The sequence below is a fragment of the Lemur catta genome, chromosome 1 (genome assembly GCF_020740605.2).
Source record: "Lemur catta isolate mLemCat1 chromosome 1, mLemCat1.pri, whole genome shotgun sequence".
NCBI classification, from domain to species: Eukaryota; Metazoa; Chordata; class Mammalia; order Primates; family Lemuridae; genus Lemur; species Lemur catta.
In genome coordinates this window covers 156,459,668-156,474,561 of record NC_059128.1, presented here as the reverse complement: position 1 = coordinate 156,474,561, position 14,894 = coordinate 156,459,668, and the positions used below count along the sequence as shown (strand labels likewise).

Below are 14,894 nucleotides of genomic sequence, written 5' to 3'. Positions count from 1 at the left end.
AACAAAAACAAACAACCAAAAAAAAAAGAAAATCAACATAATAGTGCTTTGGATGTATTCCTTCAAAGGGAAAAAATCACCTGGGTTTTGTGGCATCAAAACTCTGTCCTTTGATGAGAGATAAAGATAAAGTAGTCATAAAATGATAGAGAGAGAATGAACTGACATTTTGATGATGCTTGAATTGTACTAAACAGGTTTATGAAGTGAGAAATATTTTAAAGACCAAAGACTGATTTTAGCTCCTCAAGACAAAAGTTCTCAACGAAATATCTTTCAGATCATTTCCAGTTTTGCTCTTTGCTTATCATCACAGGACCAAGGAACTCAGTAGTAGCTCTTGGAAAAGGTTTTGAAGAAAAGATCTCAGATATTATGCAACTGAAATGTCAAATAAAATGTGGGGCTTAGAAGACAAGGCTGCTAAGGAGGAGAAACTGGAGCCTTGGGGCTCCAATAGGTAGCTGTCATTTGCCAAATGTACAATGTCTTGTACTATTTTCGTGGTCCTGGCAGTATTAATGAACAGGGCCCACATCACTAGGGTGGATAAGGTTTTAAAAAGTTATTAAGTTGTCCCATGGCTGTCAGGCAGTGTCAGCCTCATACAATGAGAGAATTGGGAAGAATCCTTTAGTTGGGTATTTGATAGCATTTGGCATTACATTCACAATTCTTGCCATCTCCAACTACTCCCTTTATCTATCTTAGATTTATTTACTTAATAATCTGTTAAATTGCCTCACTATAGAGGAAATATCATATTATTCAGTAAGAAAAACCTATTTGTTATAAATAGGAGATAACCACAAAAATGGATGCCTGGCATAAACCTTCATTACATTTTAGCTGACAGTTCTTGCTGGGGGTTACGCCTGAGATCCCCTCTCTCTTTGTTGAAAGGAAGGTTAGCAAGTGTTAGGTGTTGAAGGCAGACTAGCACCACACTGCATTCCTCTCTTTGCCTTCTTTCGAAGGAGATATAACCAGGAAGAAAATTGTAAAAGAAATTGCTTACTCACGATGTGATTCAATGTTATTTAAAACTGTCTTTGTACCACTAAAATCTCAGCTAAAAAAATTACTTTGAGGCCCAGCTATGCAGTTCCATTTGTTTATTTTAAAGGTCACCGAAGCCCAGAGAAGCGGGGGTGGGGGGGGGTAAGTGGTCACTGAAAGTCATGCAGGAAGTCCTTAGATAAAGCTATAAGTTTTATTTTTTTGAGAGTAATTCTCTTGAAGGACTGAAGGCCCTGGTTTCTTGCTGGCTGTCACTGGAGACCACCCTCAGCTCTAGAGGCCATCTGCAGTTCCCTGTCACGTGAACTTTCTTAACACAGCCATTTACCCCAGGAAGCTGGCATGGAGACTCTCTAGAGTAAATCTGCCAGCAAGGGGGAATATCAGATTACACAAAATGGTCCCATGGGGCTGACGTTGAATTTGCCATATTCTCCAGGTTAGAAGCAAGTCATGGGGTCTGCATACACTGAAGGGGAGGAGATTATCCGAGTGGGAGCACCAGGAGGTAGGAGTATGGGGGGCCACCTGAGAGTCTGTCTACCACAGTGTACAAGAGGATTCATTATACTATTCTATCTATACTTATATTTGAAATTCTCCATAATATAAACAATTATTTCTTTTTTAAAAGCCAGCCATATCTAAATTTCCTGTAGCGAATAAATTTCTGGATCAGCTTACAAAAAGAATTCTACTGAGTTAACTAGGAAGCATCAACTCTACAGAGGATTCTCAATGTACTTGTGACTGATATTTTACCCACATATCCAGCCATTTATCTAATAAACATTTCTTGAATTCTACCATACACTGACCTAGGTTCTCGGTGTACAATGAGACACATCTATGTCCTCAAAAAATAAACAGTCCACAGGGAGATATGGACAAGGTAAGTAGGTAGTCATAGAGCAAAGTGACAAGTGCTATAGCACAGCTAAACTTAGGGTGCTCTGTAGAGGCGGAGGATGACTCTGAAACCACCTTCTATTTAAAGACTAGCTTCCCTGAAAGTGTGATGTGTTTTGTATTTCTTGTTTATTATGACATGATCCCTGAAGAAAAAAGGATCAGTAGTATTATTTACCCTTCAGCAACGGGAGTCAGAGGTTTTTGAGAATGAGCTATGGTGGATTAAAGATGGCTACCGATTCTTTGCTGTTTCTCCCATCTAGGGGTGGACTGTTGAATCTGGGCTGGTGCTCAGACTTGATTGGACCAATCCAATGTGGCTGAGGTGATGCTGTGTGACTTAAGACTGGGCCTTAAAAGATCTGCAACTTCTGCTTTCATGTGCTTAGAACTCTCCCTCTTGAAATCCAACAGCCAAGTAAGAAGTCTAATTACCCTACAAGAGGAAAGGGTGCATGGGGACAGATTTAAATTTGTGTCTGATGTCTCAGCACCAACTCCAGCCATCTTGGATGTTTTAAGCCACTAAGTGTTGGGTTGGTGTGCTATATGGCAACAGATAACTGAAACTTAGGCTGTAGCTGAGCCATGAACAAACTCTAGTTCTCACACGTGGTTTCCATACACAGAATTTAACACAGAATGGTGTGGTTACCTGCATCCATGTCTTGCATACCCCAAACCAGAAGGAGGCAGGGTTGGCTGAAGACTACGGAGCAGGCTGGGTAGTGTCCACTGAAGGTGGATCATTTCATAGAGTCTTTAAGATGTCTCTTTTGGTTTCTTCCTACTACCCTTGGAGACTGCAAAAAGCATCAGACACCTGACACCCCCTTTCGTCCCCAGTCCATTGGAAAACCCCCAATTTCTTGCTGAAGTAGAGTGAACTATGTTTCTGAAGCCAAAGGGGGATTAAAAACTGATCAAGCAATTGGAATTAACACGGGACAAGCAAGAGCTCTTTGGACGCCCAGTAACGAGTCTAGGCATACTCACCTGATGACATCAGCAGGACAGCCTGAAGGAGGGCTACTTCAGTGTCATCCAGGTTGAAAGAAGACAGAGACATGCCCAGGTCAAAGATGGCGTCAGACACCACCCCAAGACCCCCATTCTTCAGCTGGCCCCGTGTCACTGCCATTTCCCCATTCAAGGTTAAAGTCTCACTTTCTGGGTCATAGCGCACAGCAGCGCGAAGGGACATGATCTCCATGCAGCAGCCTTTGAGGAGGATTATCTGGTCTTCACATGGCAGCTGAAAAGAACCAGCCCACATCAGCAAAGAACAAGTGGACAAATGCCTGTCAGGAATAACATGCAGTATCTCAAAAGCAACGAGAATAACCTTCTGGGATCAACATTAGTTCTGCATTTTTTGAGTCCATGGTTTTTCCTTCCCTGCTTGGCTGTAGACTTTCAACAACCATTTTTCATACCCCAAGCTGGTTGTAATCTTCACCAACTTTAATCTCAGTAGTCTGCATTTCTTTATGACAGATATAGATCTCCAAGTGGTAGTACAGTCATGTGTGAAACTGTGATAATAACCCCTTAGTTTGGGGGCATTTTGGTGGTATCATAACTCCAACTGATAACTGCTTAAGATCAGGGTTTATGTTAAACTCACTAATTTTTTTTTTGGTCTTGTAGCTCCAATAGTTAATAGCTGACTCCACTGTTGAGCTGGCAACTTGGCTTCTCTCTGGTTTTTGAAACAAGTTTGCTCTTTGAGCCTCTTAAAAGGCATAGAACTAGAAGGTTGCTGACAGATGCATGTTACCCACGAGGCCCAGAGATACACAAACTTTGCCCGAGGACAACCAGTTAGCTAAGGGCAGAGGGAAGACCAGAATTCAGACTTGCTGGCTCCTAAGGTTATATTCTTCTCAGTATCTCACACACTGGAATTACTCGACATACTGGATCTTTCTGCCAGTGTTGCAATCTCCTTTTAAGCTCATTTGCTTACCCTGTCAATTAGGATTTGTGATAATGTGATAACATTAATAATAAACTTAAAAAAAAAACTTCACTAATAGGCAAAATAATAAAAAAAACAGAATTTAATTTTCTGGAGAGGGAGAATGTCTAACTAAATGCTATTATCAAAATAGTTTGAAAGGCTATTAGTTAATGGGTATTTTTGATAAATTGAGCATCATGCCAAGATTTACATGCATCCCCTGGTTTAATCTTCACAGCAATACAGTGAAGTAAATATTCTAATTCCAATTTTACTTACAGATGTGGGAGCCCAGACACTGAGATGGTAACATGCTGGTGGGGGGAGGATGTCACATGAATGTTTTGTGGGTGAGGCTAGGATTTGAAGCTAGAATCCAATGCCAAGAAAGGAAGAGAACATACTTTTTTGAAGTACCATGGATATGACTAAGTTCCCATAAATAATGAATATGTAAATTACATATAATCTCTATCTCTTGATTAAAGCAGTTACAAATTCCTTTTGGGAAATGCTCTCGGCAATACTCGACTAGTCCAATTTAGGTTATTATATAAAAGTGAAAGTAATACTACTGCATTACATTTAAAATACTGGGCATTTCATATTTTTTCACTAGCTCAGCCAAGTCACTTTTCCGTCTAATTTCAAATTGCTTAGCTTTTTCTACAGAATAAAAGTCATTGCATACTTGGTTCTGAAATCCACACATATAAAGTCTCCCTTTCCACCCATCTTTTTGAAAGAGCACTGTGATTTGCTTTCGTATAGGTTCAGATTTGTACTCCTCAGTTATATCCTTGGGTTCTTGGCCCAAGGGCATGGTAGGAAATAGGAAACTCAAGTGTGGATAGATCCTCTATAGGTGAGATGGGAAACTGGCTGGAGAGGGAGAGGCTGGCTCTGCAACCGAGGGTTGTTGATCTACATTTCTACCCCATCAGGATCTCCTAGGGACTTGTTCAACACAGATTGCTGGCCCCACCCCCTGAATTTTGAATTTCTCCCAAATTCCCAGGTAGTCCTCATGTTGTTACTTCCCGGACCCCACTCCTGAGAATGACTGGACTAGAAATTTCTAATCAGATCAAACCATTTTTTATTAAATCTGTCACTATGCAAACTTTTGGGTAATATTTACCTTTGAAGCCAAGTCTGATTATAGATGAAGTAGAAATTTTCTTTTTACAACCTACTAACTGTTGATGAATAGTTCAACCTTTAGTAAAAGCTGAGTAAGTATTTGCAAAGGATCTCCAATGGTTTAAAAACGGGCTAGATACTTTTTCTTTTAAGAGAGGTTTGTAAGATCCTGGTGAGATTTATTTCAACACGTGGGCAAATAATCTCTCGTGCACTTGCCAAAATGCTTTCACTGTGAGAAGCCCCGACAAGGGCCTGACCGACAGAGACCAGGGATACTCCCACAGGTTCTTCCTGTCTCCTTAGAAGAACATCACTCAGGTTGATTGGCAAAGATGACAGGGGCTTGCACTCTACGAGTGGTTCTTGTGTGTTGTTTTGGCAGCTCTGCCAGCAATAATTTTAGATCTCATGAAGCCCCTGGTGTCACTAAACCTTGTTTGGTGGGCTGGCATGGATCTTAGCAGAACAACTGCCAAGAGCACAGTTTGAACAGCAGATATATCAAACTGCCTCTGGCAAGAGACTCTTAGCTCTCAAGACCACCTGAAATCTCCAACCCACTCCCCAGGTAGCTCAGGGGCCTACACAGTTCATTACCCTCTTTTGGGTTTCAAAGAGAGTATAAAAGGCTGAAAGGTCCCTGGGAGGCCACAAACACTGGAAACATGCATCTCTGCCCTCCTCCTTTGTGATTTGGAGACCACAAAATATCAGGGTTGAAACAGAGATGGAATCATGACAATGAAGCAGGCTTAAACTTCTAAGGAAAACTTGAACAGATAATCTGGCCACAGCCCAAGCTTGAAAAGTTCCATGTGGCCCCTCACCCTTGCCATGGACGTAAGTGCACAGTGTGTTTTTTCCTGGTGGTGGGTAGTAGAAATGGCTTCTTTTTTTCTTTCTTTGATGGAAATATCTCTTCAGTGGTTGGTTTACACGAGCTTTACATTTAAAAAAAAAACATCTCTGGTGAGCATTCAAAGGGCACTATGAGACTGGCAGGCTGGCTCGAGCCGCAGGAGTAGCAAACTCACTATTGTTCCTCTTCAGACCCAAGGACTGAGGGCTGAGGGACACAGCCAGGGAGAGAGAGGACCAAGAGACGTCCAGGAAGACAAAACCAGCCCCATGAACAAAAAAAGATGACAGCCAGAGTTGGCAAGAGTGAGGGGAAACAAGTGCCCCGGCACAGATGTGAGAGTGCACACATTTTCTCTCTCAAGGACAATCTGGCAACACATACCAAAGCCTGTGTACCCTGGCCCTCAAATTCCATGCCTGGGCTTTACCATTAGGACACAGTCAGCGATGTGAGCAAGGCATGGTCACCAGAACATTCATTGCAGCATATTTTTATTAATGAAAAATTGGAAATATACTACAGATCCAGTAAAAACAGATAACCTAGATTATGGTAGATTTATTCTTTGAAGTACTATGTGGTCATTAAAATCTTTTTGTGAAAGAATCTGTAAATGATATTTTATATAGTCCTATGGTTGAGGGTAAAAAGTTAGGTACAGTGATGGGTGCTGGTGACATTCTTTGTCTTATTGCTGATCATGTGGGTGGGTTTGTAAAAATTTATTGAGCTTCACCATTATGGTATGTGCATTTTAACTGAAATAAAATTTAATATTTCATACATATGTGTGTGTGTACACACAAATATTTGAAAAAAGACTAAAATAGACTCCAAAATGTTAGCAGTCTTGTGGTGTTGCCATGAATCATTACATTTATTGTGCTGTATAAATCTTCAATGACTATGTATCATTTTTGTAATATCCTCCAAAATGTTAATAAATGTTAATTTTTATAAAAGATGTCCAAGGCACGGGAAACTCCACACCAAACCAGAATACCTTCCCAGGACTTACTGACTTCTCTAGGGATGGAATATGAGTCTTTCCCACTGCAAGGCTGTGGGTACTATAGACTGGTACTACAGAATAAATGTTTGTGTCCACCCAAATTCATATGTTGCAACCTATCCCTAGTGTGATTAGGAGGTGTATTGAAGGTGGGGCCTTTGGGAGGTGATGAGGTCATAAGGATGGGTTTTTCAAGAATGGGATTTGTGCCCTTACTAAAGAGACCCCAGAGAGCTCCTTTGTTCCACCCACCGTGTGAGGACACAGTGAGAAGACAGCTGTCTACGTACCAGGAAGCAGGCCCTTACCAGACACCTAATCTGCCAGCGCCTTGATCTTGGAATTTTCAGACTCCAGAACAGTAGGAAATAAATTTCTGTTGCTTTTAAGCCACCTAGTCTATGGTATCCTGTTATAGCAGCCTAAGACACCTGGCTCCCACCACAGTAAAGCTGGGGCTGAGAGAGAGGCAATGCACTCTCTCAGCGAGGTCTGGGAGCCAGGTACCTGTGTCCTGAAGCCCACTGCCCTGTCCTCCTGGGTATGGCTTTCATGGAGGCTCAGAAGTTGGCAATGAGGAGTGTCCCCATTAATGTGTGAGGTCTTTCTGATTCCAGCTGGGCTCCTGTTATTGCGAACTCAGAGACACAAGTGAGCTGGGAGCGAAGGCAGCAGGGAGTCATTCCAGGTGAGAAAACTCAGCTTCTTCCCAGGTGAGACTAGAACCACTTATCACTCAAGTAGCGTACAGTAAGAGGCTCACTTGTGGCCCTCTCTATTTGGTATCTTTTTGGGTCCCCTTGAGAGTGAAAAAAGCAATAGATTGGCACCTGGTAAAGCTTTCCAAAGGGAAAAGTTCCCGAGTAAACATAGTCAACACCACTTGATTCAAAAAAAGGAAGGTTGGAGACAGGATGGAAATGTAATAGATGAAATAATGGCAGCATTAGCAGCTAAAATTTATGGAATACTTATGACCCAGCCACTGTCTAAGCACATTACATATGTTATCCCATTTAAACCTCCCAATAGCTCTAAGAGGTAGACACTATTGTGATTCCCATTGTAAAGATGAGGTAACTGAGTTATGAAGACATTAAATAACTTGTTTAGGATTCTTGTCCACGCGCGGACTGCACAACCTGTGCCCTCCGCCACCATGTGGTAGGTGAGGGAGAAAGTGTCCCAAAGGGAAAGTCCATGAGCTCTGGTGGGACAGCTCTGAGGATGGGGCAAGAAAGAGTGAGCTTACAAGAAAAGAGGGAAGATTTAAGGAGATATTACAAGGCTTGCTTTGTGACAACCATTTAACTTATTCTTGAGGATTAGGTAGTGACCACACAGCCATCTTGCTGGGATATGCAGTGGGAAGGATATAGACCTAGGTTCAAACCGTGACACCACATTTGAATAGGGTGACTGAATCTCTTTAATCTTAATTGTCCCCATCTGTAAAATGGGGTTATTAAAAGCTACCCTGAAGATCTGTTATAAGGATTGGGTTTAATGTGGGCAAACTCCAGCATGGTAACTAGGACATCAAAGGTGTGGAATAAACGGAAGCTATTATTCCATCACTATTTTCCAGTGCCTGGAGTCAGAGGGGTGGGATCTTGATGGACCTCATGTGGACAAGCTAATGCATGATGACTAGATAGAGAAGGTGGGAGATACAAATGAAATAGAGTGCATTTTTATTTTGTACTGACATTGCTTTCATATGACTAAGTCCCTACTAATTAATATTAAATTATAAATAATACCCAGTATTCCTGGAAACTGATGAAACTCTAGTGAAAAATAATGCAGAAGGAAAAACAATTTCCTCACCTCACAGAACATAGGCAACTTTTTGGCAAAATCCACCACTCTGGTAATTGCTGGTGTGATGATTTTTGTAAAATGGCTGAAGGCTTCCAAGTCGACCTTTCCGCCTTCTGGGGCATTTACTATTGGTGCTTGTCCAATGTCTTCTGGCTAAAGAGGAGAAACAAGAAAGATTTTCATGAAGACGTTGAAAAGAGCTTTATTTATCACACTTCTCACGTGGCAGGAAATCTCTTCTGAACTGGCATCCTGTGCAGTCTCCAGTTCTCACACCATTTATTAACAAACTGTAGTTTATACATCATTTATTTCTTTAAGCAAAGATATGTGTCTTGGCCATTGCTTTAATAGGCCCCCAGTGATAATGTTCACAAGAATGTTGCTGGAGAGAGAGAGAGAGAGAAAGAGACAGAGAGAGAGAGAGAGAATGAGGAATATTTGGGTTCTGCTTCTGAATGCACAGACAGTACACTTAGGCCAGGTGACATGAATTCCAGGGCCTCTGGGTGGCATTTCCAGAGCACAGCATATTCTGGTGTGTGTCTCTATGGGAGGTGGGCAGAGCATGGGCAGTGATGGAGGAGGGCGATGGGTGAGCCCTCGCAAGCAGTGCCCTGTGGATCCATTCTTGCTTTCCGACCCAGCTGCCAGGGCTCAGAGTTCCTCTCTGCCCTACAAACTCCAGTTTGACGGCTGAGGGCAGAGATCTCTAGGCTGCCTATAGGAAACTTGGCAAACCTTAGGACGGAGTGGCAAATTCAACGTCCCCAGGGCTCTTTGCCGTTTACTTGCTCAAGAACCATCCATGGTCTTGCTGCTCAAAGGCTGGGGCAGCAGCACAGGTGTCACTGGGGCCTTATTAGAAATGTAGACTCTCAGGCCCCTCCCCAGAACTGATGGGGAGAATCAGCATTTTAGCCAGACCCCAGGTGACTTGTGCGCACATTAGGCTTCTTGATGTCCATGGGAGTCTCTCTCGGTGCTGTCACCTGCTGTCACCCAGTGCTTCCTTCAGGAACAGTCCTCTCCACTGCCCCTTCCCATCTTTGTGATAATATTAACCACCATTTACTTGTGGCCCATGAGTAAGCCAGCCCCTTCACACACTACCCTGCCCCAGGCAGACCTCACTCAAGCCCTGCTGTGCAGGTGAGCAAACCAGGGCTTAGGAAGGTTAAGGGCGAGCCGCGGTGGCCGGGTCTGGGGTCTGGGTGGCCCTGACTCCCCACAGCCATGTGCCCAGGAACTCTGCATCTCCCCACACGGCTTTTACTTCCTGTGCACTTTTCGACATTGGGGAACAGAATTTCTACTTTCTTAGCACTCCCCTTGCCAGCTTGTCCAGCTGTCTTCCAGGAAACTGTGAACGTGCCCAAGGAGGTCAAGGAGACTCATGCATTGCCTGCTGGTGACTACCTTTGCCTGGAGCCACAGTGAGTGGACAGGAATGAGGTCAGTTCTCCTTTGGCACCAGGAGTTGGGGGAGTGGGGATAGGAGGCAGGGGAGGGTGGGCAGGAGGGATGGAAACAAGGAACTGACACTCTGAGAGAGTCGAGAGAGACCCAACGCCTCACTTCAGAGTAGTGAGGACACTGCCCGTGGGGAGACGTTGGTCTGACAGAGTGGTCCCCCAAGTGCAGTGTGCATCAGAGTCACTCGATTGCCGGGCCCGTGCCCCGTGTTTCTGATTCAGTAGGGCAGCGGTGCAGCCCAAAGATCTGCGTTTCTCACAAGTTCCCAGGGCATGCCCATGCCACGGGTCTGGGACCACACTTTGAGAACCACTGTGCTAGCAGTAACCAAATGTGGCTCAGTAAGCCAGTTACCATGTTTCTTCCCACATCCAGTTTTTAGCAGGAAGAAAAGCAAAAGATGATTCTTTTACTCTCTTGTTGCCAGGGTGCTGGGGTCATGGTTACAGGCCCAGGGGAAGATTTTAAAAACATATTACATAACAAATGCTGACAACATTTGGCTTTTTTGGATTATCCAACAATTTCTTCTGTTTATTTTTTACTTAATTTTTTTAGTGTTTGTTTTGGTGGCAGTGAGTGGATGAAACCTGGTTTCTGTTGTGTTTTCATAATGAATGATGATGTTTTGGGGCAACTGTTGGCATAGCAAGCCCACAGACGGCTACCGTTCCGCTGGCTTTCTGGATACAGAGAGAATTGATGGAATAATCACACGTACAGCTCCCTTCTCTCTCCCTCTTTCTCACCTACATCGAGCTAAGGGAAAAGGTACATCCGCTTCTCCTTTGGGTACTGTGCTCCCTGTATCCTTCAGACATCCCTGCTGTGCTTTATAATTTCTTCTGAGCCCCGAAAGTGAGGCTTATCTCACCTACCTTGTCTACTCAACAAGTCTGTTGTGAAGCTCAACTGATAAAAGGAATGTGGGCACACATTCAAAAAGGTAGGGAGTTTTATATAAAAATTATATAAATATACAAAGCTAATATTATATATGTATATATTATTGATATACATGTAGGATGAACATTTTTTAGCAATAAAAATAAAATAAACGTATTTGAATAACATGGTTTTGGCCTGGTTGAATCCAAATATCCTCATTGCACGCTGGTAGAGCTAATCTGACTGGATTTATATGGTGTTCAGTGTCCTTTGAAATGTTGGTGGGTAAATATTGATGTTAATAATTTTCATTCAGCCTCTAGGTGCATGGGGTATTTGAATCACCACCTATGACACCTCTAAAGTTTTGAAAAAATGAGAGAAATTATGTAAGGAAATATGACAATTTTAATTAAAATTAAACCTCTAAATGTAACAACTTCACAAGCTTTTCTGTTAAAAATATAGATCAGGGTAGAAAAAATATTTACTTTTAAACCTCTGGGTATTTAATAGCAAATACAATTGCTTGAAGTAAAACTATATACAAAATAAAAGCCTTCTATTATATTGTTAAGGTTTATCTCCATAAAAATCTTGGATACCAGAACAACAACAACAAAAAAAGAATATCTATACGTCTATACATCCATGAGTTGACCTGAGTTGACACCAGATATGAGAAGTCAAGGTTGAGCAATGAAAATTTGTTTGTTACTTCCCTAAAGATTTTTCACCAATAAGGATGACACATAATTTGCTAAAATATTTGGAAGACATTAAAAATAGAGCACAAATATTTGACATCAGTTGCATCTATTAGGTATCATATACAGCTAATAGCCTTGTAAACCACCACATGAAATACCTTTGCTCATATACATGCGTTTGTATTTATGCACCGAGATCAAGCTCAGATACTGGTAAGTCTCCAGCTAGTAGATTCACCAGGACAGACCTCTGGCAGAAGCCTGCATTTTAGCCTCTGTGGATCCAGCTGCCTTAGCCTGCTCATGGGGGTACTTACAACTCCACTCTGATTTCCTTCCTCTTTGTCCTAAATGGACCTCCTGAGCCAGCCCAGCTGAATTCTCCATGTCTGTCCCCCAGCTTGCCTTGCCCTATTCTACGTCACTGCTGCGTTCTTTCTGGAGTTTTGCTTTCTCTGAAGCCCCCAATTCCATCTCTCATCTCTGTTCCAAATCCCACCCATTCTTCAAAACTCAGCTCAAATTCTAGCTCCTCCTAGATGTCTCCCCAGAGGACCTCAGTTTGAAATACTGTCTACCTCATTTGAACACGCACATATGTCACCCACATGGCATCTAGGCGTTTATCATTATCACTTTTTATTGTAGTTATGTAAATACACGTCAAAGACATGAACTTCTTAAGGAAGTAGGGAATAAGCCTTACATGTCTTCGCCTACTGTGTACAAGGCATTGGCCAAATGGTGGAGGATGAAATGCCTGTTGGTTGAGTGAGTGAATAAATGTGTGTTTATACTAATATTTATTGAGCAAGTATGATGGACCAGGCCTAGTCTTAGATACTGAGGTTACAGTAATGAACAATACATCTTTAAGGAACTTGCACGGTAGCTCATAGACAGACAGTCAATAAGAAACATGCATTCATGGAGTTCTAGTTTGCGATAAGACTGGAGGGACATGGTAGTACAGGAGGGTCCAGAGATGGGTGGTCAGCAAAGGCCCCTTTGAGAAGCAATGTGTGGGCTCTGACTTGAAGAACATCAAGGAGGTAGCCTTCCACAGAGCCGGAGGAAGAACGTTGAAGGCAGAGGGAAAAGCCAGTGCAAAGTCACAAGGCCAGAAAGGAGGCTACGTGGCTAGAGCCCAGCGACGGCATGAGAGGAGGGAGGGGAGGCAGCAGGGGTCCCGGCATGCTGAGCCTGTGCACCATGGAGAGGAGAAGGGCTTATTCTAAATGCAGTGGGGTGTCACTGAAGGGCTGTAAATGGGGAGAGGTATTTTATGGTTACTGTGTGGAGAAGGGATTATTGTGGGGAGCCAAAGGAAAAACAGGCGGGCAACAGCAGTCGTTTGGGCAGGCTGGAGTGGGCTGGGCTGTGGGGGTGGCAGCAGGGAGGGAGATGTATTTGAGATGCATCTTGGGGACTGAAGACAGGGGCTGAGGAGGGACTGGATGTGGGGCAAGGAATGCAGAAAGGCTTCTCTGGGGCAGTGGTACAAAAGGAGAGATTCAGGTGTGTGCCCGTGTGACATCAGCTCTCGCTCAGCACGTGACTGACTGGCTGTCTGCTTTGACCCTTTCGTCAGTATTGTTCAAGGCGAGTAGGGAACGCTGCCAGTTGACTTCTTCGTTGAGTAGCTGGCTAAGAGCCAAGGACTTCTTGGCTTGAAAAGGCAGTTCTTTGGCACATGCAGAGTGGTGTGGGGCCAGACAGGACTCTCCCCTCCTCTGCTTGTTCATGGGGTGTCTTCTCGCACCTCTGCAAGGCTGGGTGGGAAGACCTGGCAGGTAGTGATTCAAGGTCCCTGGGCCTTTGGACATGACTGCAGGCTCACCCTTTTCCGGGGATGAGCAGAAATAAGATGGTGACGAGGGTGGTGGTAGGAATGATGCACGTAGTAACCACTTCAGTGGTTAACGATATACCAAGCAGCGTTAGATCACCTGTATTACTTTATGCCATTTGTAACGGCATACGGCAACTGAGCCTTAGGGAGGTGAAATAACTTGCCCAAAGTCACACAGCTGTAAAAGCAACAGAGGTAAGCACTGAACCCAGGCTGTCTGGTTCCAATCCCCATTCACTGACTGCTAGCCTACCCTGCCTTCTTCTGATGGGATTATAATAACTTTGGGTGACATATGCCTGCCTGAGTTGATCGCACTTGTCCTATGACCTGTCCACACAGACCACACATGGCCAAACCACCCACCCTGCCAGACCCGTCTGCTCATGCCCCTTGTCTGAGGCTACACCAATTGAGAATGTGTGAAAGCAGACAGTAGCTCTGCCAGGGAAAATTAGGGCAGGCCTACTTCTAAAGGTCACATTTTATACTTGGGTAGAGAATTCATCCAAAGCCACACCTTTGCATGAGAACTAAGGAAGCAGAATAATGATACAATGTCAACAGGCAATAATAACACAGTGTCAATAGACAAGATTGTGGCTGGTATGAGGCTGACGCCAAACCAAACATCTCCCTGCTCCTGGAGGCGCAGAAGGGAGGGACCCCTGGTGGAGAGACCTGCTCTCCCTGTTTGGCATCAGATGCTGCTTGTTTCCTTCACAGCCACTTCTCCTCTTCATCATCACTGTCATCACACGTGCATTGCTGGTGGTGGAACTGCACATTTCTGTAGCCTCAGTGATTTGAGTAGATTGGAAAAAACTAGAAAATTGTATAATTTCTATGTCTTTGGAAGTAGTTTTAGAGAGTGGCTTTAGATTTATTATGGAAGTCTGAATGGCTTTTGCAAAAGTTCCTCATTTACCAAAGACTCTAATTTTCTCAGGCCCAAATATAGATTTAAAACCCAACGCAAACCACTGTCTCTACTTCTGACTTGAGTCCTGGTCTTAGGGTGAAAAATGATGAAGTAGCTCCTTTTGGGGAATAAGCTACTTACCCATTCCATATAAATGAATACTTCTAGCTTTTATGACAACGTATAATTTTTAATCCCATATGACATATTATTATACTATTATTAACATAATGGCCTTCCTCAACTTCTTTCTCAGAAAAAGATGGGACATAAACACATAAAAATAAATGAAATAACACATGTAGCA

At 43.3% G+C, this 14,894-nt stretch overlaps 1 protein-coding gene across 4 annotated transcripts in view; it reads right to left on the bottom strand.

The window, feature by feature from the left end:
• The window catches only part of THRB (thyroid hormone receptor beta), a 357,640-nt gene that overhangs the window by 5,896 nt on the left and 336,850 nt on the right, over window positions 1-14,894 (bottom strand). For all 4 annotated transcript variants that reach the window (XM_045537904.1, XM_045537896.1, XM_045537913.1 and 1 more), the window contains 2 exons: window positions 8,746-8,892; window positions 2,929-3,187 (listed from right to left, as the gene is read on the bottom strand). In XM_045537904.1, coding sequence (XP_045393860.1) covers window positions 2,929-3,187; window positions 8,746-8,892 — 406 coding nt within the window. The remainder of the gene's footprint in view (window positions 1-2,928; window positions 3,188-8,745; window positions 8,893-14,894) is intronic.